This window comes from Leuciscus leuciscus (assembly GCF_965113295.1).
Source record: "Leuciscus leuciscus genome assembly, chromosome: 10".
Lineage (NCBI taxonomy): Eukaryota > Metazoa > Chordata > Actinopteri > Cypriniformes > Leuciscidae > Leuciscus > Leuciscus leuciscus.
The window spans coordinates 28,519,341-28,547,193 of NC_138734.1; the positions used below are offsets into that span (position 1 = coordinate 28,519,341).

At 36.9% G+C, this 27,853-nt stretch overlaps 3 protein-coding genes and 1 long non-coding RNA gene across 7 annotated transcripts; 2 read left to right on the top strand and 2 right to left on the bottom strand.

The window, feature by feature from the left end:
- Positions 1–63: 63 nt before the first annotated feature.
- Positions 64–7,392, bottom strand: sephs1 (selenophosphate synthetase 1). 3 transcript variants are annotated; one of them, XM_082181833.1, is made up of 9 exons: positions 7,274–7,392; positions 5,605–5,869; positions 4,975–5,078; positions 4,780–4,887; positions 3,637–3,791; positions 3,442–3,532; positions 3,261–3,360; positions 2,968–3,180; positions 64–1,075 (listed from the first exon to the last, which is right to left on the bottom strand). In XM_082181833.1, the coding sequence occupies exons 2-9, from the start codon at positions 5,795–5,797 to the stop codon at positions 861–863; spliced, it is 1,179 nt and encodes a 392-aa protein (XP_082037959.1). In that variant the 5' UTR covers positions 5,798–5,869; positions 7,274–7,392; the 3' UTR covers positions 64–860. The 3 variants fall into 3 exon arrangements, with proteins under 3 accessions (XP_082037959.1, XP_082037958.1, XP_082037960.1); XM_082181832.1 differs by lacking the exon at positions 7,274–7,392 and adding an exon at positions 7,142–7,273; XM_082181834.1 differs by lacking the exon at positions 7,274–7,392 and adding an exon at positions 6,307–7,031.
- Positions 7,393–7,606: 214 nt separating this feature from the next.
- Positions 7,607–17,358, bottom strand: bend7 (BEN domain containing 7). The gene is made up of 10 exons (XM_082181828.1): positions 16,979–17,358; positions 15,506–15,574; positions 15,164–15,439; positions 13,789–13,920; positions 13,420–13,709; positions 12,352–12,577; positions 9,775–9,888; positions 9,521–9,562; positions 9,228–9,266; positions 7,607–9,148 (listed from the first exon to the last, which is right to left on the bottom strand). The coding sequence occupies exons 1-10, from the start codon at positions 17,040–17,042 to the stop codon at positions 9,099–9,101; spliced, it is 1,302 nt and encodes a 433-aa protein (XP_082037954.1). The 5' UTR covers positions 17,043–17,358; the 3' UTR covers positions 7,607–9,098.
- A 1,420-nt stretch (positions 17,359–18,778) lies between these two features.
- On the top strand, positions 18,779–27,060 carry prpf18 (PRP18 pre-mRNA processing factor 18 homolog (yeast)). 2 transcript variants are annotated; one of them, XM_082181302.1, is made up of 11 exons: positions 18,779–18,985; positions 19,122–19,199; positions 20,795–20,821; positions 21,523–21,627; positions 21,716–21,829; positions 24,001–24,150; positions 24,826–24,894; positions 25,988–26,128; positions 26,210–26,281; positions 26,371–26,526; positions 26,625–27,060. In XM_082181302.1, exons 1-11 carry the CDS (start codon positions 18,920–18,922, stop codon positions 26,703–26,705), a joined length of 1,059 nt encoding a protein of 352 aa, XP_082037428.1. In that variant the 5' UTR covers positions 18,779–18,919; the 3' UTR covers positions 26,706–27,060. The 2 variants fall into 2 exon arrangements, with proteins under 2 accessions (XP_082037428.1, XP_082037429.1); XM_082181303.1 differs by lacking the exon at positions 20,795–20,821.
- LOC309507201 lies at positions 19,206–20,790 on the top strand. Its single transcript, XR_014209084.1, has 2 exons — positions 19,206–20,453; positions 20,622–20,790. It is a non-coding gene; the product is annotated as an uncharacterized lncRNA (long non-coding RNA).
- Positions 27,061–27,853: the final 793 nt, after the last annotated feature.

Below are 27,853 nucleotides of genomic sequence, written 5' to 3' on the forward strand. Positions count from 1 at the left end.
TCTTTCCATCCAACACACACACACACACACACACACACAATCAGATACACGTCTTTTCAAGAATTTAAAAAAAGATCTGAGATTTATTGGAGGGGTTTCAAGGCATATATATGATGAATAGCAAATATGAGAGACGGCAAGAAATTATGACCTTTGTACAGAATATAAAAACATCTCTACCACAGAACAGAACTAATGATGTTCATGTGAAACAGGAAATATCATACAATACAAACTGCATCTCCAACGTTTAGCACATTCTTAGAGGAAAGACAGCGGTGCGTTTCCCAGAATACGAGGTCTTGATTTATTAGAGAGGTATTACCTTGAATTCCTTCAGTCCAACAATGTTTCCACCGAACAGTGAGGGAGGGTTATTTTATCCGACGCACGAGGGATAATACAAAAGTAAAAAAAGAAATCCTTCTCGGACACGCTCTTCCTCGTCACTGCAGCTTCATTAACTATTGTTCGAGGCAAAGATTATGATGTGAACTACCGCATGGGTTGTGCATACTAACAGGAAAGGCTAAAACACACCATAGCTATGTATGAGACCGCAGGTGATGTGCGAGCAGAAGATATTTGGAAGTAATCAACAGTATCAGATAAGAATTATACTATTAATTATACGTTCTACTTGGAAGCTGCCTCACAATCAGGTGCATGGCCAGTTAATGTAACAGAAAACTATAGACATAAAAAGGCAATTGAATTTTCTTCGTTAAATGTTCTTCTGCTTTATAACCGTGTCTGTAGAATCTGCCTGAATGCCAAGGTGGGCAGATGCTGTATATATCATTACGCTGATATATATTCAGGTGAGGCTAGAGTACGCTAGCTGTTTGGGCCGCTCAGATTTAAGATGTGGCTCCTGGGGTGGTGTTGACATTCTGTGTGGCCACCTGCGGTGCGACTTCGATGATGCGGGGTTTGTCGATGATGCGTGCTGTGCGGTTGCCTTTCTCTACAATGCCGATGATCCACGCCTGGTGACCTTCGCCGTACTTAGGAGATTTGATCTCGGCACAAAAACGGGCAGCTTGCTCGCGTGGAAGACAGATCAGCAAACCTCCTACAGAAAAATAAGAGAGATAAAAATACAGGGAGTTATAAATATAAACATACTAAACATCAGAGACCATATTGAAAACTTGGAAATAAACATTGAAAACATTTTCACATTTTATCTTAAACATAATTCTGAAAGTAAAAAGAAAGGTTATGACATGAAGAAACAACTATTTAAAATGCTGTTGTTTTGAACTTTCTATTAATTAAAGAATCCTGACATTTTTATCATGGTTTCCTGAAATAGCAAAAATAAGAAATGTTTGTTGAGCAGCAAATCAGCATATTAGAATGATTTCTGAAGGATCATGTGACACTGAAAACTGGAGTAATGATGCGGAAAATTCAGCTTCGCATCACAGAAATAAATGACATTTTAAAATATATTCAAATAAAAAACGGCCCTTTCAAATTGTAATCATATTTCACAATATTCGTTTTTACTGTTTGTTTTTTTTAATCAAATAAATGCAGTCTTGGTGAGCATAAGACTTATTTGAAAAACATTTTTTACAAAATCTCCCTGACCCCAAACTTTTGAATAGAAGTGTATTACTAAATTTTCTAGAATTTCTACATTATTTTTTATTAATATATTTTAGATTTGTTTTTTTTTTATCTATTTGATTGATTCCATTTTTATTATTATTACTTTTTCATATTTAAAATGCAGATGATTTATATAAAATTAGTAATTAAATTATATTATTTTTACATTTTCTTCACATGTAAAATGGGTCAAATTATTTTCTTTAAAGGGACAATGTGTAGCTTTTTAGGTATTTTATTATCTAAAATCTATATTTTTATTCATAAATATGCCCTCAATGGTGTACAAATACCTATGCCAATGTTCAGACTAATCCTCGTAAACGAAGAATTTATTATCTTTATATACATGGGACGGGTAAGTCCACGGAGGCTTCCATGTAGTTCCGCCATCTTGAAAAACTATAATAGCAGAGAGGGACAAAAAGTACTAGGCCAACGCGTTTCCACAACGCGTTTCGTTCAGAGCCAGCGTCACGTGACTGAAGCCAGCAGAAGCGGAGGAGCAGAGCAGTGAGAGGCGCTTGTCACTGCACCGGCAAGTTTAAAAGGCTGCACTGCACGGTTATTTATACACCGTTCATTCATACATACATATGAGTCACAGGATAAGGAGTCCTCGTCGTCGAAAAAGTCCAAAATAGATCGTAAAAGGAAACGTGACCGGAGATCACAAAAACAAGGGTTACTGTCAGGATAGCAGGATATGCAGGAGAAAGCTTTCAAAAGAGACCCTGAAGTTGCCTGCTTTCTTCTCGACAGGTAAGTCAATGTTACGGTCTTAATTACAAGCTTTTTTTTCATTGCTTGGTTGTGTACTTTATTATATAGACAGTCGAACATTTATAGTTAAAAGTTAAACAGGCTCTTTGATGAATAGCAGCTATTGAGTAAAGTAACGTTAGAGAAGGCTCTGATGATGATGATATCTAACAATGCACATACTTCAAAAAATATAACGAGTAAAGAAGGCATTACTACTAATTACCATAGTTAATGTTTTTGACAGTCAGTAGTTCATACTGTAACATTCTTTTTTTCGTTGTTTCAAGTTTCAGTTTGTTTTAAATAACAAACATGTTCACCCGAAGAAAAACTCGAAGTGCTATTATAAGACATCCTGTCATAGCTTTTAGGTACATAACGGCAACCGTAGATGCAACGCGCATTTGAAAAAGTGAGGCGCTGGAGAGCATTATTCGTTTGAATGCAAAATACAATTTCACCACTAGATGGGAGAAATTCCTACACAATGTCCCTTTAAAAAAAAAGTCAGAATTGTAGACACCTCAGAACACTTTCCTGCCACAAGGGGAAAAAAAGTGCACTGCAGATTAGATCTTATACCTGAGGTCTCTGGGCAGGTGCCGTGCATAAGGCCGAACATGTTCCCGCAAGCTTTGCTGACGGCAGCCATTTTGGCGAGAACTGGCAAGTTGTGAATGACGAAAGACACCTCTGTGCGCTGCTGCCGTGCCAGGTTCTGAGCGTGGCCCAGGATCCCAAACCCTGTGATGTCAGTCGCTGCATGTGCGTTGAAGGTGTGCATCAGCCCGGCAGCTGGACGGAGAGAAACAGATAAGTGTCAAACGTTTGCTGCAAACTTGCTTATGAGCCGCACTCATGTGACATGCACTGACCTGTTCTGTTGAGTCGAGCCATGTTTAACATGGCCTCCTGATACGCCAGTTCAACATCCTCCTGAGTGACGACCAACTTTATCTTATTCCATTTCTCTGGCTGAGACAGAAAGAAAGATAGCAAGCAGTTAAACCCTGTTCAAGCTATAATACAAAATTACTAAATGTCTAAAACACTCACAATGTCCAGCCACTGGTGCACTGCAACCGCCACTTGTGTTCCTAGTGGTTTGGTAAGAACCAGCACATCCCCTGGTACTGCATTATCTGGCCTAGAACATGCATAAACACATGCACAAAATTACAGAAATGGACAGACCTGTTAGTTGAGCATGTAACAATAACTCCTAGAGTACATCAAATTAGAGATACTTACATAATGAACTCATTCGGTTGGCACACTGTTGTGGCCACGCCTCCCAGGACTATCCAAGGATTTATAACAGTCTGACCACCTGTAACGGAGGTCCCCGCCTCCTCGGATGCATCCTTAAACCCCTGGATGACCAGTGGCATGACCTTATCCCGCTCCTACAAAACACACACACATCATGTGAATTTTGAAACACTCAAAAATACGATATTTATTAATCCTGCAAATAATAGTCCGAAAATTTTTATTTTTATGAAATAGAAGAGTTTATTGAACTTTAGACCAAATCTAAAAAATAAACTAATGAAAAAAGGCTTTTTAAATGATACATCAGGCTTTTATGGCTCATATAGTATGATATAGCAGAATATGGCACTCACATTTGAGGAAAAAAGTTTATTCAGAGGCCCAATCTGAACAAAAATATTCAATTTGGTGCTGATATTTAATATGGCCAAACAGTTAGATTTAATTCTGATAGCTTGTAATGTAATTAATGTGGATTTTAATAACACTATAGAAGACAACTTACATAAAAGGCATTTAAATATCAGTTGTAATTCTAAATATGATATTTAAATGCTTAGTTTGATCAAAGCTATGTAGTTTTCACTGTGGGGGGCAAATCATATAATGCAATACAATAAAATGATGATTATTAAGACAAGAGTTGTACAAGTAAATGTTCCTCAAAAGCCTGATGTATATTTGTAACATGATTTAAAAAAAAAAAAAAAAAAAGAAGTATGGTAATCAAGCAAACCTAAGCTGCTTCAGTCTAGTATATTACTAACAAAGTAAAAGCTATTCTCAGGTTTCAGGTTTTTAGAATTATACTAAAAAAAAATTATACTATACCTTTTACATGCTAAAAAAATCAAATAAAGTGTAAACAGATTATGTACAACAGGTTTTTTATCAAAGTTTTGATTCTGTTGATCATTTACAGGCCTTAGAAATATTCTTATCAAATATTATACAGTTACTGCAATATAACTACCCCAAAACTGTAATTTACTCACAGGAGAAATGATGACTGTTAGTATTTTTAGGCAAACCATTCCTTAAAATAACTCCACCTTGCCTGAACATTTACAGATCAGTTTCACATCTCAGTAACACAAAAGGCTTTTTCCTCAGCCTCACCTTCTCTGTGAGTTTGTTGCTGACACCAAGAAGCATCAGCATGTTGTCGCATTCTGTTACACCCATGGCGTACAGGTCACTCAGCACATTGGCACAAGCAATTCTCCCCTAGAAGACAAGAGAAATCATACAGAAAAACACATTTTCAGTCTGTGATGCATGACATCTTTAATGTTATTTTAAAGTGAGTATTACCATCATATATGGATCGTCCACTATGGGGTAGATATAATCTGTGGTCTGCACAAGTGACAAGCCTCCATGTCTCAGCGGAATCACACAGGTGTCCATACCAATGCCTATTGGAAGTAAACATTGTTATTTCAAACAGGGTTAATGATTTTCCTGAAGTTTTAAGAAGTGTTGAAAAATTCACGCAATTACAAAATAATGGCTCATGCAAAAATGAAAATTCTGTTTTGTCATTTAAGATTTAGAAACTATGAATGTCTCAATAAAGAGTATATAATAACAAATGTTCCTCTTTTTTGAGAACCATTCCTTTAAGAATTTTTTTGTTCTCTGACCAGACTAATAAAATATCTTAAAAATGTATAATTTCTAGCTATACGTGTGTGTGGTCCAGGTAAACAGTACGTTATGGGGACAAAATGTCCATACAAAGATGGCAATATCCAAAATCCTTGTCAGGACATGTTTTAGTCCCCACAAGGGGAGACAGCTTTCTGTGATGGGTAGGTTTAGGGTTTAGTGTAGGGGGATAGCATACAGTTTGTACAGTATAAAAATCATTCTATATATGAAAAGTCCCCACAAAACATGAAAACACAATGTGTGTGTGTGTGTGTGTGTGTGTGTGTCTACCTAGTCTGGGCATTACAGCCCCGAGGAACTGCTCATCTTCTTGATAATGGTTTTCCTGCAGGGATTCCAGCAGTTTCTGAAGCACATCTTGAGGGACTTTGCAACCTGTTCCCTTGAGCTCTGTGAAGCGTGTTAGTCTGAAGTTCTTGTCCAGATCATAACTCTCTGGGTTAAAAGATTCCCGCACAGACATGTTTAAAAAAACAAAACGTTACTGGCACGCACAATGGCTTACACACCTCCTTCAAACTATGGCAAATGCAATCTGAAAAAGAAAGAAAAACAAACATTAAAGTGTGTAAAGATACAAAATTAAGACATTAAAAGAGACCATTCAAACAAGCAAACAACATGCAACTAATGATAATAATAAATATTGCATTTTACTGTTTCACCCCAAATATGAAACAAAATAATGCACGTAATGCATGTATTTGCTCTGAGGCGATCCTCCCCTTTAAATACATCAGCTCTTTTTAAAACTCTTGCTGAGCTGAAATATACTGTCCATCCTTCCTTTGTTTACATGGCAACGTTTTTCTCTCCCTCTGAATTACTGTCCAACAGCCCCGCTCGTAACAAACAACAACAAAAAACACTCAACCTTACGACTTAACACATTCTGCTCTTTATTTAGACTTTATTTCCTATGATAAATAATTGGTTCTTTAAAATCAGATCATGCAAGGCATTTTTATGTACAGATATATGGGTGCATGCTGATGTTGTGATCTCTTGGATCCGATAGTTCGAACTGCACTGATGTATGTGGCGCGCACTCTCTATCCAAGACTGATTCATTTAGTGATTCGATTCGTTCGAAGAGTTCTTTTCAATGAACCAGCGAAAACATGATTTGACTCGTTTTTATTCATCACCCAAATATTCCCAAAGTTCTCCGCGCAACTTATTTTTTTCAGCACAACAAATATATTACATTTATAATGTCGATTCAGACACCAACTAATACAGTAAAGACAGCAAACAAATACATATAGTACAATTTAGTTCAGCAAACAAATTAAACAAAGATATATATATTTTTTAATCAGTTTGCTGAATTGTTACTCTTTAATTTTTTTTATTTAAGCTAGATAATTATCAATATAGTCTTTAAAGCAGCGAAAATAAGATTTTGCCTTCATAGGTTAACATTTATAAATTCAAAGATGTTAAAGAATCAACAATAAAAGATACAGGCGCTTGCAAACGGCTTGAATGAGTCATTTAAAAAAAAAAAAGAATCATGTCAACCGAACAAGTCGCTCATGAATCACTAATACAGCTGCACGCGCTGATCCAATGCAACGCCTCTCGCTGCTCGATCACATTTCATAGCATCTAATATACAGTATAACTCATGCACGCTAAGAAAACGTTTAAAAAGTCAGATGATCCACACTTATAACAGAAGCAAGCCGGCCGAAATGTTTCTAAAAATGTCGGCGGTGGAAAAAATTAACCCTTAAAGCGCCCGCGCCATGATTGCAGTGTGCACAACAGAGAAATAATAAAGAATTAAAATTATTTGACCCACTTTACACAAATTCCGCTGAATATGCCTTCTACTGGAATAAATTAGATAGCTCTCCTCACACTTAATGCATTGTGGCACAGTTATATTCGTGCCCCATTTCCCCTTTAATTGTGCTGTTCAGTTTGTGCTTACCGGTTTCGCTCGATACAAGAGACGCGACGCTCCCGCAATGCACCGCGCGCAGAAAGGGCGCCTTGAAAATGTGCCTGAAAAGACTGACACTGAATTCAATACTCTATTTCTTGGCGAACAGTGCCATATTCTTGATGTGTACAAGATTATTTTAACTATTCAGGTGATGATACATTAATCCCGAACATCAATTCAAGCTAATAAGTGTTCTGAGGAGATATTTTTATTAAAAAGTCGAAGTTCTACAAGGGTCCTTCTTTCCCGCGTGACGTAATCACCTCCCCTTTAAAGGAGATCGGAGTGCGGCAACAAAAAATGTCCCCATTAGTTTGTACCTTTAAACTTACTGTGGTCTTGCCAGTTTTATGAGTATTTACAGATTTGTGTCTTTGCTTTATATATGTATTCTTTTTGGTTACAAAATAAACTATAATTTCAATGATGATAATTGTTTTATTAGACATTTAATATTGTTTTTGTAAATTCTACATCCACAAATGCAAATATAGCCTACCAATTTTAATCTTCACAGTTTTATGAAATAAATATATATACGATTGCAGAATCTGGCAACAAAAGCATTAAAAACATTTTAAATATATGCTTTTTATGTCCTTTAAGTGTTGTGGTTCTGTTTCTTCAGTGTGACAGAAAATTTAACTTGATGAATTTTTTAATATGGACACTTGATTGTATGGGTATGGTGGGGTAAAACAAGCATAATTTAAACAGGTTTAGATCAACCATTTAGGACACAGCCATAGTATTTATTTGACGTCTTAGACCAAACAACTTTCCACTAATAAACGTAAAATTTAGCTTTTTTTTTTTTTTTTTTACAACAGGCATATTAAAAAAGAGAAACAGACATATCTGTGCGCTTAAAGAAATAGTCACGCTTAAGCGTTTTCAACCGCATCTGCAGCATTCATTTTGAGTTATATCTCAGTTTGGGAAAGCAAACATCAGTCGGTGACAGTTGTGCACTTACAGTGGACGTCTAAGGGGTAAATGTGCAATGTAACTGCATTTCTGTGTGTGCATTTAGAACTTCTTTTACAAACAGACATGACTCGAGCCACAGATGCTGTCCAAAAAGCTTAACTAGTATTTAACCCAGATATTAACATGAATAGTTATTCAAACATTTGACCGTGAGGTAAAAACCCTTTGTTACACAGACGCAGGACGATGTTCATATTCACTCATTTGTACACATTCAATAGACACTAAATCCTCTTACACAGGAAGTCAAACAGTTACATTTCTACATAACCAGTCTGCCAGATTATATAACCAACGACACATTAGTAAGACTATGTGCAGCAAATGTGACATTAAGTACAATTAATATAGAAACTGCAACATATTTCACCAGAAAGTGTCAAACAGCACAACCGTGAAATGACATCAGTTTGTTGCTTGGCATGGCAGAGTGAATTAAAGGCACAGTCATGTTTTTTCAGCAGTTCTGCTGATATCTGTTGGTGAAGCATTTGGATGAAGCTGAAAAACTACAAACACTTCCATATATTAATTGAATACAACTAGTGACATCTGGGACGACCCACTTTAAAATGATCAAGTGAGAGTACTTGTGTTACAAAAGTGTGTCCGTAGTTGTCGGGAATGCCAGCAGGGGTCCTACTGATCAGCCAAATGTTGCCCTTTCTTTCCACACAAACATTCTGTCTGTTACACAGCTGACCATGAGAATTTCAAAGCCATATCTGTCGACACGTGCTACAGTCTATATGGACGAAACTATTAAAAATGACTCCTTTGTGGGGGTCGGAGATTGCATTTTGTTGAAAACAATCTCTTCTCAGGCAGTGTCCATAGCAACTAGACATTCTGTTCTCTCATAAACAGCACCTGCGGTACAAAAGAAAGTGTTACTTAAGAACAATGGCACTTTTGGAGAGTGAGATGTTAAAGGTGTGCATTGCCGTACCATTTTGCATCACAGTTTCCACTTTATCAACAGTTTTCTCTGAAAAATAACATACAAAAAGGAATAAAGATGACACAATACTAGTGGGAATAGTATTCCAATGGATTTTTTCCCCTAAAGTTATTTAAGAAAAGTTGTTATCTTTAACTCGTGGACATAACCAGTTTAATAAATCATTTGGTATTGCAAAGAATGCTGGGATATTGTGAGGTGAAGGACACTTATCAGTCCTTAAGGACACTGCGCTTTCATTCATGCAGTGTGTGTGGGTTTGGGTCAATGTGTCTGAGTACCTGTTTTGTGCTGAAGATCACTACTGTCTGAGGTTGTCTCTGCTGCAAATCATTAAAAATAAATCAAATAAATGATACCATTTGATAAACTAACTTTTTAATGATCAATTAATTATTTTAATAGGACTCAACTAGCAAAAATCAATCATGAAGCAGCAGCATTGTTACAACAGCATTGCTTTCTCTCTTTCTTTTTCCCTTGCCCTGTCTTTTTAATGTCTCATGCCATCTATTTCTCTTTCTCGCGTTCTCACCTCTTTTTAAGCGTCGACGGGCAAGTTTAATCTGGTCTTGCAGAATCTGGACCCAGTCTCTAGGGCCGGGAAGCTTCTCAATTCCATTGGCAGTGCAATACTTTTCTGTGAACACTAGATTCATACACACAGAAAAAAAATTACAGATTAAAAACATTATATATACACATTTTATTACAGATTTTATTTACATATACATACATACATACATACATACATACATACACTCATAGGCCACTTTATTAGGTACACCTGTTCAACCGCTCGTTAATGCAAATATCTATTCAGCCAATCACGTGGCAAAAACATTAATGTAGACATGGTCAAGACAATCTGCTGAGCTGATAGAAAGTCAACAGTAACTGAAAGTCACACGTTACAACCGAGGTCTGCAGAAGAGCATCTCTGAATGCACAACATGTTGAACCTTGAAGCAGAGGAGCTACAGCAGCAGAAGACACACTGGTGTTAGTCCTGTCAGCCAAGAACAGGAAACTGAGGCCACAATTCACACAGGCTCACCAAAATTGGACAATAGAAAATTGGAAAAACGTTGCCTGGTCTGATGAGTCTCAATTTCTGCTGTGACATTCAGATGGTAGGGTAAGAATTAGGCATAAACGGCATGAAAGCATGGATCCATCCTGCCTTGAATAAGCGGTTCAGGCTGGTGCTGGTGTAATGGTGTGTGGGGGATATTTTCTTGGCACACTTTGGGTCCCTTTCTACCAATTGAGTATTGTTTAAACGCCACAGCCTACCTAAGTATTATTGCTGACCATGTCCATCCCTTCATGACCACAGTGTACACATCTTCTGATGGCTATTCTAGCAGGATAACGCTCCATGTCACAAATTTCAAATCATCTCGAACTGGTTTCTTGAACATGACAATGAGTTCACTATACTCAAATGGCGTCCACAGTCACCAGATCTCAATCCAATAGAGCACCTTTGGAGTGTGATGGAACGGGAGATTCACATCATGGATGTGCAGCTGACAAATATATATCATGTCAATATAGACCAAAATCTCTAAGGAATGTTTCACCTTGTTAAATCTATGCCACAAATAATTAAGGCAGTTATGAAGGCAAAAGTACTAGCAAGTTGTACCTAATAGCGGCTGGTGATTGAGGTGGAAATACATATACATATATATATATACACACTCACCTAAAGGATTATTAGGAACACCATACTAATACTGTGTTTGACCCCCTTTCGCCTTCAGAACTGCCTTAATTCTACGTGGCATTGATTCAACAAGGTGCTGAAAGCATTCTTTAGAAATGTTGGCCCATATTGATAGGATAGCATCTTGCAGTTGATGGAGATTTGTGGGATGCACATCCAGGGCACGAAGCTCCCGTTCCACCACATCCCTATTGGGTTGAGATCTGGTGACTGTGGGGGCCATTTTAGTACAGTGAACTCATTGTCATGTTCAAGAAACCAATTTGAAATGATTCGAGCTTTGTGACATGGTGCATTATCCTGCTGGAAGTAGCCATCAGAGGATGGGTACATGGTGGTCATAAAGGGATGGACATGGTCAGAAACAATGCTCAGGTAGGCCGTGGCATTTAAACGATGCCCAATTGGCACTAAGGGGCCTAAAGTGTGCCAAGAAAACATCCCCCACACCATTACACCACCACCACCAGCCTGCACAGTGGTAAAAAGGCATGATGGATCCATGTTCTCATTCTGTTTACGCCAAATTCTGACTCTACCATCTGAATGTCTCAATAGAAATCGAGACTCATCAGACCAGGCAACATTTTTCCAGTCTTCAACTGTCCAATTTTGGTGAGCTCGTGCAAATTGTAGCCTCTTTTTCCTATTTGTAGTGGAGATGAGTGGTACCCGGTGGGGTCTTCTGCTGTTGTAGCCCATCCGCCTCAAGGTTGTGCGTGTTGTGGCTTCACAAATGCTTTGCTGCATACCTCGGTTGTAACGAGTGGTTATTTCAGTCAAAGTTGCTCTTCTATCAGCTTGAATCAGTCGGCCCATTCTCCTCTGACCTCTAGCATCAACAAGGCATTTTCGCCCACAGGACTGCCGCATACTGGATGATTTTCCCTTTTCACACCATTCTTTGTAAACCCTAGAAATGGTTGTGCATGAAAATCCCAGTAACTGAGCAGATTGTGAAATACTCAGACCGGCCCGTCTGGCACCAACAACCATGCCACGCTCAAAATGGCTTAAATCACCTTTCTTTCCCATTCTGACATTCAGTTTGGAGTTCAGGAGATTGTCTTGACCAGGACCACACCCCTAAATGCATTGAAGCAACTGCCATGTGATTGGTTGATTAGATAATTGCATTAATGAGAAATTGAACAGGTGTTCCTAATAATCCTTTAGGTGAGTGTATATATATACAGTATACAAAAGTTTTCCTGTGAAATGTTTTGCATGTGTGCACCACATGGTTTAATATTTGATTATCTAATGCAATGACATTTTTAAGTGTCCAAATGTTGTTTAGAGCTACTGTATAGATTCATCATAATGTTCTTTACATTGATGTTGGGTAAGTTCAGGTCTGGTTTATTTATTTTCACACACCTTTAATGGCTCCAACTATGTTTTGATCGAGTCCTTTCCTGGTGTCATTCAGACCTCTCTTCCTCTTGCCGTTGGGCAGTGAATTCGCCAGAATTGTATCATCAAAGAACGCACACACCAGTTTCCTGAAGAGCAGGCTGCCAGAGCGTGTGTAGTTCAGTAAGATAGAGTCCAACTGTGCTTTAGGAATAAATATGTCATAATCCTCGGCCAACTGTACCTCCGGCTGGGAGAGACAGACGGGCGAGATATTAATAAAAGTCATTATTACTCACTCATTAATACACAGTCACCTTTAGTTGGATGAGACAAAAATAGAAGATATATACAAAAAAAAAAAAAAAAGTCATTTACATTACTCATTATACTCATATACACAGTTGTCAGTACGAACACAAAGCCTAAAGAGTTGTGAAACTGTACTTATGCACTCATTTTATAGCACTTACTCATTCTGTTTAGAAAGAAAGACATGGCCATAATCTGATGGGTGCAAACATGGTCCAAAACAAATAACTTGCCAAGAGTAAAAATGTGGGTTGGCAAGTAAAAAAACTGGCTAACTGGTGCTTCTGAAACATGCCAGGGTTAATTCTAAGAAGAGGAATGAGGAACGAGGAACGCTTCCTGAGGTATCATGAGCAAGATTACGCAGGTGTATCCTTCCTTCATATCATAATGCCAGTGACACACTTAACAACTAGCTGAAACATTCTAAGACTGAACTGAACACACTTACAGACTGTTTCCAACGACTGGAGCAGATTTTAAACACCGACTGTGAACCGACTGAACGCGACTCGGCGTGTTTGGGCATGATCAGTCCTAAGTATCAAATTACATTCATAATCGGCCTTACAGTCGTTAAGTTTGTAAGGTTGTGGAACTAAGACGCGAGGAAAGGAAACATGGATGCACAAATATTATATTATATTATATTATATTATATTATATTATATTATATTATATTTAAAAAAGTAACTTTTGATGACAAACAATTTTTCACAATTCACCAATCCCTGGGTACAAAAAATGTATTCACTCCCACACACATTCACAGCGGTGTACCTCTGTGGTGCATTGGCCTCTGGTGACGCTGTAGTGAGAGGGAGGTGTCTTCACACTGGGAATGGGATCTGGGATAAATGTTGCCACTGTGGAGGGTGTGTCCTCTCTGGACTGATTAATCTCAGTAACAGTATCGACCTCAGCAGGTGGAGACAGATGTGTGCTTTTTTTAGTGGCTGCTGTCAGAAGAGTCACTCTGTGACCTGGCCTCCTCTTTCGAGTCCTCCTCCTGGAGATAGAGGCTCGGGACGAGGAAAGTGAGACCTGGGAGACCTGCTTGTCCTGGGTCCCTGAGAGTACAGCAGAAAACGGGTAAATGCGGCTGAACGTGCGTTCAGATGAGTTCAGGGGTAGTTATGTATGATTTACCTCTCTGAGTTTGGATTAGTTTCCTCATGGTACGTAACTCCAGCAGAATGGCCTGCAGGGTGCTCTTGCAGTTACACATACAGCAGCTGGGCTCAGTTGCCATGGCAGCAGGCGCAGGGGGCAAGGCCGTGTCTGAATCAGAACACAGATGCATCGTCAACAGAACGGCCATCACTGATGATGTCTCACACCCAGAGGCTCCAAGCACCCGGCACAAAAGCCACCTGACTCTCTGACTCCAGACTGACAGTGAGGGAGTTATTGTTTCTTTTTGTGTGTTCAGAAGAAAGACATTACGTGTTTGCTGTGTTATCCAAAGCTGTCTAGACAGTTGCTGCTGCGGTGCCAGACAGTACATCTTTCTACAGCCAACAGTCACATAATACAACTTCCCCTGGAAAGAATCCCAAAGGGGGTTCATGTAATATCTTCCTATGTTTTCCCATGTGAAGCCCTTCAACAAAAATATGCTAAAATGTACAAAAATAAAATAAAATGCACTAAAAAATAAAATGTACTAAAATCAAATCAAATATATCATTATAAAATTAATCATATTCAGTAATGTCTCAATGTTATTGAATTAGATTATGAAATGTCCAAGTAGCATGAGCAACCAAATAATGCCAACTTCAGTTTTCTACATAAAGTAACCACAGGTGTAGGTCATTATATTAACCCTTGACATTCACAAAGTATACTTTTTTCTTAATTTTGAACAATATATTGATAGTCTTACCTGGTAATGAATTGAGTGAATTTGTGATATATGGGTTCAATTCACAGGCAGTACCTAAACTAATAAAATGTTTAGCTAAAATGCAATGTAAGTCACTTCGGATAAAAATGCTAAATGCATTCATGTAAATGTCCAGATTTAAACTTTAAAAAAAAGTTTTCCTTTATTTCTTAAAAATAAATGCCACCTTTTTATCATTTGTCATCTAATGCAATGAAATTCATACACTGTAAAAATAAATAAATGCTGCCTTGGTTTTTTTTTTATACAATCAACCTGGATGTTTAAGTCATTTCAACTTAAATTACATTTAAACTGACAAATTTAATTTTTTAACAAAATTAAAAAATTTGTTGAATCTTGTATAACTTATACAAAAGTTCAAATAAAATAGCCCAATTTATATTGATGAGTTAAAGCAATGCAAAAACATATGTTGTCATAACTTATTGATCATATACATTTTTACAGTGTACATTTTTAAGTGTGACTTAAATGTCCAAATACTTTTTGGGGCCATACAAATACCATCATATACATACCTAAACATGGCTCTGTTTTGCATTTGATATAGATTTTTCTCACTTAACAAATCTTCAGAAGATTACAAAATCTCTGCATTACTTAGAGACTCACCATTAGTTTTCAAGTGGTTGAGCATCCTCTGGGTTTTGGAGCGTGTGCCGTACTGGCAGTGAGCCAGAGGCAGGACTGAGCTCCAGCCGTCCTGGAGATGTTCAGGAGCCGGGCTCTGTGCCACGGGCAGGCTGAGAGCCTCTTCCTGTGGCTCTTGTTTCAGGGTCTCTCCCTCTCGTCCAACTCGCTGGTACACTCGTCCTGTCTTGTCACTCAGCAAGCGCATCATGCCTGTTATCTGTTTCTTTATCTCCATCCCTTCGTCACCTAACCAGACTGAGAGACACAGTTAACACAGAGAGCCTGTACATGTCATGAAGTGTGTGATAAACAATAGTATACCTTCACTCTCAGAAGCTGCTTCTCCTTCTGTGTCATTCTGGTCTACATCATCCATTTCATGGCAAAAATCTAAACGAATCACAGAAGAGTTTTTGTTTTAGTCTTTTATTATAAGAGATTGGAGAAAAACTGAAAAACTGAGGGAAAGACAAGAAAAGTATGATCTATCTATCTATCTATCTATCTATCTATCTATCTATCTATCTATCTATCTATCTATCTATCTATCTATCTATCTATCTATCTATCTATCTATCTATCTATCTATCTATCTAGGCCTATTGTTCTATCTATCTAAGATCATGCCAAACATTTCATGACTATTCTTATAATAACTAACTAAACTAAAATGTCACATTAAAATAATGTCCAAAATTGTACATTACTTGTGTTTGGGGTCCACAGCTATACATCACAGATATGCATAAATATACATGAAATGAATGACATAAAAATGCAATGAAAATTGACATGAATAATTAAACGATCTGTCTGGCGATACGACTGCACTCTTTCCAATTTTTTATTTTAAATTTAATCATTATTATTGGGTATATATCTGTCTCCCATGAAGTATAAAGAGTATAAATATCACATAATAAATATAATAAATGATATACCATAGATTAATAATATTAATATCTGTTTTATATCACAAATCATTTTGAGTGGTTTTGTTTGTTTGTTTGTTTGTTTGTTTTCAACCATATCCAATTTTTTTTTAAAGTGCATGCATACGGCTGAGTTTTGATTAGATCAGAGATTAAAAAAAAAAAATAATCAAATAAATAAGGGAAAATAAAAGCATTCACATAAAACATTGAGGTCTCAAGGACATTAAACATAAAACCAATAAATTCAATGTGACAGAACGTGTTTCTCAGCATTTCTTTAAAAGTCCTACAGTACAATACTAATACTAATACAAAAATAAAAATAGACTATGGTATACAGGCTGTCAGTTTGAATTAGTTGTTAAAAGCTGCATGTAGGATTAAAACAAATATAGTTTTAGATTAAAGTACAGCAACACGTTGATTGACATGCCATGCATTCTTGCTGTGATGTCACTCTCAACAGCAGCTGTATGCGTGACGTATGTGCGGTGCAGATGTGATGAAGAGATGCTGCAGGACCACCTGTAGGCTGCGTGACTGTGAACATCTTCATCCACACCATCATCACATTCACGCATGCAGCAAACAGACCTTTATTCTATTCTATCACACTTGAAGAAGAGCACATGGACAAACTAAATGCATCAGAAGATACAAATAATTTACAATGAACGCTGCTGAAAAACACGCGATTAAATCTAACGAAGAACCCAAACGAAGCGTCTGACATTGTGATGATGCGAGGACAATGAGGGAATGATACATTGTCTCACAGGTGCATTCCAGAGTGCTGACGTAACGCCTCCGATGTGCTCTATTGTCTGCTGTCATCTTCCAGGACTGAATGTCCGCTTACCTGCATCATTCACCAGTTTAAAGCTCTGAGATTTCCTGCTCCGCTTCCTCTCCACAAACTCCATTTTAAGGGCAGAGCGGTGAAGAGGCAGAATCCAGCCCGGTTCATCAGCACACAGGCTCTTTAATCACTGACAAACTCATTAAGTCCAGCTGATGAAGAGTGAAGCGAATGAGCTTTAATAATAATCGCGCGTCTCTGTGGACCGATGATGATGATGAATGGTGGTGGTGGTGAGGAGGAGGAGGATGGACAGGACGCGTTTACATTCTCCTGCGGGGCTGCTCGTTTATGATGTAAATAAATAAACCTCTTAATTCTTTCAGAATTCGTCACGTCTATTCCTTTGCGCCACCTGATGGTCGCTAATATTTGTAGGGCGCAAATATGAGGGTCCAGACTTACATCAGACAGACTGGACGAAGATGAGTTCTGTTGTCAAGAGTAGAAGAAACTTTGAGTTTTGGCAGTCTGTGACTACTCCCACAAAAGGACAATGCGCTGAAATACATTGAAAAAAATTGACATGACCAAGTAATTACATTATGTTTTTATATTGTTTTAACTCATCAAAATGAGTTAAAAAAACAAGATTCAACAATTTGTTTTTAATTCGGTTTAATGTAATTTTAGTCGAAATGACTTAAATATCCAAGATGATTATGGGTGATATCAGCTAAATTGGGCCACTTTTTGGTAAATCGTTTGGGACAATAATACAATACCATATGTCTTTTCCATGTGTTTTTATGATTAATAATGACTGTTTTTGATAATTTTGTGCTAAAATTATGTAATAAAATATAATTATTTTTGCCCTACAGTTCTTGAAACATTAGCTGTGCCAACTTTTTTTGCATGAGCAGTTTCAGGTAAAATGGGCAGCAGTTTCAGGTAAAATGGGCCAGTCAAACTACAAAGGGAAATATTTATTTACAATCAAATTTAATTTTAAAACACAATTGCTTATACAGCCACATAACATTTAAACTGTATTAAACAAACATATTAATATTGTGCTATTAAAAAAAACACATTTTGGGTGCAAAGTCAAACCCATATTCAAATTGCAATTGCAATTAAACAAAGTCATTTTGGAACAGCATAGATCAGTGAACTGATGTGTGTGTGTGTGTGTGTGTGTGTGTGTGTGTGTGTGAACACATTTAGAACAAAATGTACAAATAAAAAAAAATCTCATTCAAAATTGATAATTGGTGTGTGTGTGTGTGTGTGTGTGTGTGTGTGTGTGAATGTGACATGCACTACATTTGTACATTTTTATAAATAATATAGCCTATTATCAATTTAAATATATAAAAAATGTGTGTAATTAAACATTTACACACACACACACACACACACACACACACACACACACACACACACACACACACACACACACACACACACACACACACACACACACACACACACACACACACACACACACACACACACACCATATTCAACGTTTAGTGTACAATTTGAAAATGCTCTGGATCAATGTTTCATGCAACTGATAAAGGCCTACTATACAAATACAAGGTAGATATGTTTAATATATTAAATGAAGAAGTCATTTTAATATAATATAGTTAATATAGTCATTTAATATATTCATTTTAATATATAAAATCTCCACAGATTTTATTCAGAAGGTTTTAAAAAATATATAAAAATACAAACTGTGTTCTTTCTTATATTTTATATTGCGATCACATGAACTCGGTGATTCCAAGCACCGATCAAACTTTTTCAGCGTCTGTCTCGGATTTATCCACTAGATGGCAGTACTGACTCAGATTGATCTCCAGTCTGCACGAACGGAAGCAGTGAATGGAAGTGTAAACTGCTTCCCGTTGAATGTTTATGTGAAAAAAGCAAAAAGTGACATATTTTGTCATACAATCTCAAGTATTTTTGTCATTTTGTTGAGTTATGGACATCCTCAAAGCAGAGATCGCGAGGAAAAGAAAGCTTATAGAGGACAAAGATCTCATAGACGTGAGTATCGACTGTTCTAGAACGTTTTATAGTTCGACCCTTTACACACCGTTGTGTTTTTTACAGCTGTATTTTTAATGCAGTTGTGTACAGATATGTGGGTTTGTGTAATGATGTACTCTTGCTGTTTCTCCAGGACTCAAAGAAATACTTCAAAAGGGCTGATCTCGCGCGAAAGGAAGAGGAAGAATATTATAAGAGATGTGGATACAAGGTACAAACTTCAGCTGTGAATATAGACAACCTACGAAAATTAACCAGTTTATTATAGTAAAAGTATAGTAACCATGTTTTTTTTGTCGGATTGATTAACATTTGTAGAACCGCAGCCAGGTTTACTAACGTTACAAATAACGTTACCATGCTTAAACATTGGTTAGTGTTGTAAAACCATGGTTAATTTGTGGTTACCATGGTTTAACTATAGTAAACATGTTTTTGGTTCTGTGTGTAGTAATACAAATGGTTAATTTTAATTACATCATGAGTCATACGTTCAATTACTTCCATTAGATTAGCTGGTCGAAAACTACGGAGCCCCTAAAAGGACCTTTGTAAAAATAAAAATATACAGACTTTCACGTGCGCACGAGGAACTATCGCGATAGTTTTCTCGTGCGCACGAGATACGTTTCTCGTGAGCACGTGAAAGTCTGTATATTTTTATTTTTGCAAAGGTCCCTTTAGGGGCTGGGTTGTAAATACCTTTAACCACATTGTATTTGTAATGTAATCCGTCCTGAGAATATCTCTATAACAGACTTTCTGTCTTTTAGCTACCATGGACCCCAAATATGATGATCATCCTAAAATTTAAAAGACAGCTATAAGGAAATTTAAAAGACAGCTTTCATCTATAAAGAACCAATTTATACAGTGAAAAATGAATACTATAAATACGTAAAATATTTAGTTTCCATTGTTACCTTATTATGTGTTTTACTCAGTGTAGTTCTGTACTGTTAGATGTATTATTTAAATCAACTTCATTCATTATTTTAATATTTTTTTTACATTTATTTTAATACATTTATTTATTTAGTTTAATCTGATTACTTGTTATATTTTTACTCTGTTTTAGCAGACCCAAATTTTAAAATGTTATTTTAGTTGTATTGTTCTATTAATTTTTAATTTGCTTTTATTTTTAGAATGATAATGATTTTCATGTTAATTTTAGTAGTCATTTTGTTATGTGCTTTTGTCATTTTATTAGTTTTCTATTTAGGATTAATTTATTTTTATTTCAGTTTTAGTTTTTATTTATTTCCAATAATTAATTTAATTGCTTTAACTTATTTCAGTCTATTGCCAAGGCAACATTTCTCATTTTTGTTTAGATTGTTTTTCAACTAATATTTATATTTTATTGTATTTAAGCTTTATTTCAATTAACAAAATGTTTTTAATAGTTTTACTGAAATAAAAATAACCCTGCGACAAAGAGGGGTCGCTCACTTGCCTGTCAGTCAACAGGGTTTCTCAAACTCGGTCCTGGAGGGCCACTGTCCTGCACAGTTTAGCTCCAACCCTGATCAAACACACCTAGCTTTGAGTTTCTAGTGATCCTGAAGACATTGATTAGCTTGCTCAGGTGTGTTTGATCAGGGTTGGAGCTAAATTCTGCAGGTACGAGTTTGAGAAACCCTGATTTAAAAGAAATGAACTGTCCCATTTAAAATGTCTTCCCATACTTGTGCATTCGCTCTTTCTCTCTTGTGTTCTCCTCCAGCAGCAGTGTCTTCTGTCTGCTGTGTATCTTCTCATATTGTGTTTCCTGCTGTTTGTGTGTGTGTTCTGTGAGTTTAGGTTTCTAATGAGCAGCCTGTGAGACAGGTAGGGCTCAGGCAGACAGAATGCATGCTGCCAGAGAGATGTTTGACCGGGTTTCGGTTTCGGCATGACTGAAGAACATTTGTGTTTAATTGCCTTTGCTCCCAGTGTTGCACAAAGCTGAAGGCAGCACTATCCGAATTTTTAGCCCAGCCTGCATAATGACCACAGTAAAATCATGTGACAGAGGTGCCTACCCCGGAGCAAATCACGAGTTGTTTAAATTCTAGATGTCTCGCCTGCTCTTTCATTTGTGCAATGCTCTTTTTGTTTTAACTTCCCTATTCGGTTTTGATTTAGCAGTGCACTGCATGCATGGTGTGTTAAATTCAAATCAGTGTCAAGAAATACAGCTTCAGTGTCAGATTCCTTGCTGTTCACCCATTGCATCTTGGGAGAATTATGTGCGCTCATACTTCTACAAGATTAGAAGAAGATTTAATCAAATTTAAAACATACATAGCTGCATGATTATATGGAGAAGTATCTGTTTTTGGCCTTTTTGCTGGAAAATCTGGCCAGGACAGTTTTTCCTTTTTGTTGTTTATTAATTATTATTTTGCAAGCTGCCCTTCTCAATCTTACATTTATATGCTTTGCAGTGGAATCACCCTGATGTAACCCAATTCAAATGGAAAAAAGAGACCATTTTCTTGTCTTTCTCTCTCTCTCTCCATATGTCTCTCGCCATTTTTTTTTTCAAGCTGGACAAGACTGAGGATGAGGAGCCTCAATCTACATCAGCCAATCCTGTGCTAGAACTAGAGCTCACGGAGGAGAAACTGCCAATGACGCTCTCTCGACAGGAGGTGGGTCAGCCAATCAGAGCTCACCGAATGTTACTCGTATACTGTGCTTGTTTTCTTGATGAATAATCAATCTTCGGGCTGCGTGTAGGCGGTCAGACGTCTGAGGGAACGAGGCGAGCCGGTCCGTCTGTTTGGCGAATCCGATTATGATGCTTTCCAGAGACTCCGCAAAATTGAAATTCTAGCACCAGAAGTAAACAAGGTAAGACCCAACTTTCCTCTCGCCATCTTGACACTCTTGTCCTGTGTAGAGTTTATTTGTTTACCAGGAAACCACATTGAATTTTCCTGCAAGAGAAAAAAAAAAAAGATAACTTGCTTTGCCAGTGCTTTCAAGTATATCGTCGCTGTCCGATGAAAACCGCGTATGTCCATTTTGCCGATTTTGAGATTTTTCGACGGATAGAATGTCCAGGTTCATTTCCGTATACAGTATGCTTCACATATCTAAATGACCAATGAAAAGTTGTGAAATCATGTCATCTGATTTTCACGTATATCCATTTGGTGTCAAAGCTGTCAATCACGCCGCGTATCTCCCGCCCTGTGGAGGCATCTCGCCGGTCTAAGCGTCTCTGGAAGCTCAGCATTGGATAGCCGAATAACTCTGTGAGGTAAAGTATCAGCAAACGTTTGTTTTTGACAACTGTTCAAGTTTATTATATATTCGCAATATATTCACAACTGTTATTTACCGGTAAATGGTCTAGACGAAGTAATTGTCACTTTTTATTGTGGAGATGTTCACGCACGGGTCTGTTAACTTAAGCAATACTTTTAAGGTAGTCTAATATTTTCCTGACTAATAAATTACTGACACAGTAAAGGGTAGATTTAAATAAAGAATAACGAATTTTAAATAAAGAAAAACTAAATTTAAATAAAGAAAAAAACGAAATTTAAAAAACGAAAAATGAAATTTAAATAAAGAAAAAACGAAATTTAAATAAAGAAAAATGACATTTAAATAAAGAAAAAACGAAAATTAAATAAAGAAAAACCCGAAATTTAAATAAAGAAAAACTAAATTTAAATAAAGAAAAACTAAATTAAGTTAAATTAAAAACGAGATTAATTTAGATTGATAATGGGTAAAAAGGCTAATAGCCTACATGTTGGGTCCGTGTACTTTTTCGTTCATTCATTATTCTATTTCGGAATGAAAGATGAAATGTAAAAAAAAGGGTGCAGCTTAACAGAAATGGCTGTATTTTTTTGTACATAGCATAGCCTACTTTGTTATGATTTTAGTATCATAATGATTAATAAATGCACGCACAATTATCCGTGAACTTGATTTGAAGCCTTTCAACTTGTGTGTGCAAAATGCAGAATTAAATGAATGTGCAGCAATTTGTACAAATAGAGTCTGTAGGTCTACTATACTGTTAAAAGTATGAAAAGTGAACAGCACGAGTAATAGGATGCACAATTTGAGACGGGTCAAACATGATTTTGACCACTTCATTAAGTTTGGTTTTGTAGAAAACCTTTCTTTAAAGTGAATTTCGTTTTGTATAAATTGTATCTTAATTTTAATAAATTTTTCATCAACCAATTGCCTGGAGTGGATTTAATAAATAAGAAGCAAATATATAGCAGACAATATAATCATGGAGGCGCCCGCGCGGTCACTTGCATTGCACGTTAACTGGAGCGCATCTCATCCTAACTTAACGAAACTCAGTGTATGCCTCACACAGACATGAGAAATACATCAAATACACAAAGCTTGAAAAGTCTTTAAACGAAATAATTCAAAACGAAAAGAAAAAGGCTCTCTGATTATGTATGATTATATGATCATATAGCCTAGCCTATTTTGTGAATTGTTCATTCCCGGTTGGCACACATTTTGCTGCCCTTACAAAAGTGCCGCTCTAGGCAATTGCCTAGTTCGCCTATATGGACGCGCCGGCCCAGCAATGAGTGTTGATTCATTGTCCCTTCATAGTTTGCAAGAGACATTTAATAAACTGAGACGTAGGCTATTTAATAAACTGAGCGTAGCCTATTCATCTGTCAATATGAAACGCGACTTGGCCATTCTAATTAATGATCGGAAGAACGCGTATCGACCACCGTTACTGTAAAATATGCACGTATGTCCATTTAAACTCGATTTTGGTCAAATGTGGATTATATCATTACACTGGCAAGAATATGGTTACATTTAAAGATGCCGTACCAAGTATGACAATGCTACGTTCAACTGCTTTTGAAATTACGGTGTTTTTTTCACTTCCTGAAAAGTAACCGTTTTGGACATACGTGAGTTTCATCGGGCAGCGACGATATAGTATACTATATTATCGACTCATGCTGAATACTCATTGACATACTTCTTATGGATTACCTTGTCTGTGTGTTCAGGGTTTGAGGAATGATCTGAAGGCTGCCATGGATAAGATCGATCAGCAGTATCTGAATGAGATTGTGGGTGGAGCAGAAGGTTCGGTTTTACTGGACACACAACACGACCTCAAAGTGCATGAAGAAAATACCACCATTGAGGAGCTGGAGGTAAACCCACACACACATAGAATCCACAACGCTAACTTCAGCTAATTTATATATCATCCATATAGCAGGTCAATTCCAGAATCGGTAGAAAGATGTCTTATTAGGAGTATTTTAATCATGTTTCCGCTAGGTGGCACTATAGTCTTACATCTGACATCGAATGTTCTCCATAACTGCAAAAACAAGTAGAGTTCCCAATAATAACTCCTCTCGAAAGAAATGAAAAATAAACATGAGAATCCATCAATATTTCTGTCCTGAAGGACGCTGTTTATTCAAGCTCAATTAAGAAATTATTGTCCCTAAAATATTTTTACAGTAGAACAGAGAACAAAAATATAAGCTTGAGACTTTGAGACCTTTTTATTGATGTATAGTTTGTAAAGTTAATTATATTATTTTACTTTACAACTAACAGGACACCGGCGTCATGCAAATGTGTTGTTAAATCATTGAAATGTTAACCTGAAGTATCAGAGTAAACTTCAACTCAAGTGAACCTTTTAGGTCAAAGAGGTTTGGCTGACAAATGTTTTGAAAAAAACGAATCTTTTTACAATTATATGATATCTGGCTGTCTGGATACTAATGCTTTTGTGATTTCAGTAATTGTATAATATAAGATTTGGCTCATGTCTGATGCTAAATTCATGTCTAATAACCTGTATAAAACAGGATCTGGGAGCATCTCTTGGCACTGGTAATGATGTTCGAGACATGGACGTCATAAATAAAGTACTGAGGGTATGTATTTTTTAATTTACTGTGGTTTTACATTTCTTTGAGGGTGAGTGTTTAAATCTTGAACTGATTTTTATAGAAATGCATTCAGCCAATATTCTAATTTATTAATTATTTAAATTATGGATGTCAGTTGACACAAATTTGTGTCAAACATTAAAAATATTTAGCCTGAATTTAAGGATGAACTTTTCACCACCCTGCTCGGACACACACACTCCACGCGCTGACTGAATGTTGTGTTGATGTGTATGTATGTGCCTGCGTCCAATCACGTGATGACATTCTCCCGGAATCAGTTTGTCCGCTTATTCTGTGGTAATCACACCTCAAGACATTCTAAGTGTAATTTTCTTCCTAAATGAACAGGATAATGTACATATTACGGAAAATTTGGAGAATACGAAAAAGCTTACTTTTACTTAACAATCTGCTTTCTGTCTGCTGTTCGTTTGCAAGTCAGACATACTATTATCCTTTATTCATTCTGCCTCAGTAATAAATGTAAAATTAGTTTTATTTGCTTTATTTTATTTGCAGTCACACAGAAAACTTCACTGTAAAATGCAAAGAATGTTCATTAAAGATACTGTGCATTCTTGAATCACGCATTGTATTTGACATCATCCAAAATTGTTTATGATTGAGCCAGTGAATGTAAATTCTGGCGTCTTGTTTTTCAAATAATACAAATTCTATTTTCAATATATTTTTGAAAAAAAGGTTGTTTCAAAATAAACGGCTAACCTACCCATTCCTTTGCATGGCTTAAAGACATTGATACATTTTCCTTCAACATCTCCAACTACTGGCCTGGCGTGTAGAATTCTGCGTTTTTATTAATTTTCACGGATCCGTGTGAACGGGGATCATTTTGAAGTCTGTATGCGGAACTTTTCAATCGCTCAAAGGAAAAACATTCCTGTTATTAGTACATCGTTGTCTTGTAAACACCCTAAATTATTAACAAGAAGCGATTGTCGATTAATCGTTGGCATCCCTAATTTAATTAAGTAATGATTTAATAATCATCTAATGCATAATTTAAGCGTATAATCATATTATCTTGTGTGCCTGTATATATATATTTCTGTAGTTCTTGCTGGGCGTGTGGGCGAAAGATCTAAACAGCCGAGAGGACCATGTGAAGCGCAGCGTCCAGGGCAAGCTCGCCAGTGCCACCCAAAAACAGACCGAATCTTACCTGGAACCTCTTTTCAGAAAACTACGGAAGAAGGTACGCTGTTCTCCATACAACGCATTATTAGATATAGATTCACAAGCCTTTTGTTTAACTCATTGTGTCTTCTGTATTTAGAATTTACCAGGAGACATTAAGGAGTCCATTACAGACATCATCAAGTTTATGCTGCAGAGGGAATATGTTAAGGTTTGTCTTACTAATTACAATACTTTGAATTTCAGTTCTTAATTAGTATATTTGTGAAGAACCCCGACTAACACACTGTGTACATGCAGGCAAATGATGCTTATCTGCAGATGGCTATAGGAAACGCTCCATGGCCCATCGGTGTGACCATGGTGGGCATCCACGCTCGTACTGGACGTGAGAAGATCTTCTCCAAACACGTCGCTCATGTGCTCAATGACGAGACCCAAAGGAAATACATTCAGGTCTGAAATGACAGTATGAATAGGAGTGTTCCTATAATACATAGTAGTTGTGTTGTTTATCAGGTCAGTGATCGTCTTTTTTCTTTTCATCTTTTCAGGGGCTGAAAAGATTAATGACAATCTGTCAGAAACATTTCCCAACAGATCCCTCAAAGTGTGTGGAGTACAACGCTCTGTGACGTACACATCACAACATTCAAAATCATGTTGTCTCTCGCTCTCTCGTGTTGTAAATAACTTATTGATTGTAAATATACCCCAGTCTTGAACATATGGATTCCTATAGCAGTGGTTTTCAATCCTGGGACCCTCCGGTTTGCACGTTTGTGTGTGTCTCTTATATAACACGCCTGATTCAGATCATCAGATTATTTGGGGAGAGTTCCATGAGTGTTACTGAGTGTGTCAGATAAGAGAGACAAATGTGCAGAGCGGTGGGAACCCAGGACCAGGATTGAAAACCACTGCTACAGGATTGAAAACACAACAGTGTTTTTCTTCTTTTAAAAAAAAATAAAAGCTGATGATACTGAAGTGATTATTTTTTCATTCCATTTATTGATTCTTGATGTATTTGCACTTTTATACATTACTGTCATAGTGGGCCGAACGCTATGGAAAGCGTTAATTAATTTCTCTGGAGTTGTAGATCTGTTCTTTGAGAGAAAGATAAGACAGTCCTTCTAAGGATGAATATCAAGACGAGTTGCAATTTGATGTCATTTTCTGACCTTCTGAGATGAGTTAAAGGAAGTGCTGAGTCACAGGAAAAGTGAGTGACTTCCTCACACTGGGACCAAATCAGATTTAAAACATGAATAAGCCAAATTCGCACAACTTTGATTCTTGGATTTCCTGCTGACTTCCTGTCATTTTAAGATTTGGGAAGTCTGATTCATTTGAGCTATTTGGTTGACAGATTCAATTTAATGATGCCAATCTCAGTGGTCTCTGTGCTGAGGTTTGTGAGGGAACTGCAGAGGGTTTGTAAGAATGAAAAGCTAAATTATTTTTTAATGTATGTTTGAGCATTCCAGTTTGATGTCATCACCCTAAAAGAGTTTCATTTCTTATGGGCATGGCATATGACTCGCAGTAGTTTTACTGGTGAAAGGACTTCTCTCTTAAATAGTCTTATACATTTGACTTGTAGTCCTCTGGTTATTAGTTACTTTGACATGTAAATCAATTCACCACAGTTTTTGTTTCTATGTGCCATAGTTTTGGTTGATCTTAACCAAATGATATCACTGTAACATCATTTGTTATTTGAAAAGACATTAAAATGTACAATTGTACAGAAAACACTGAAAAGTCAAATCACAAG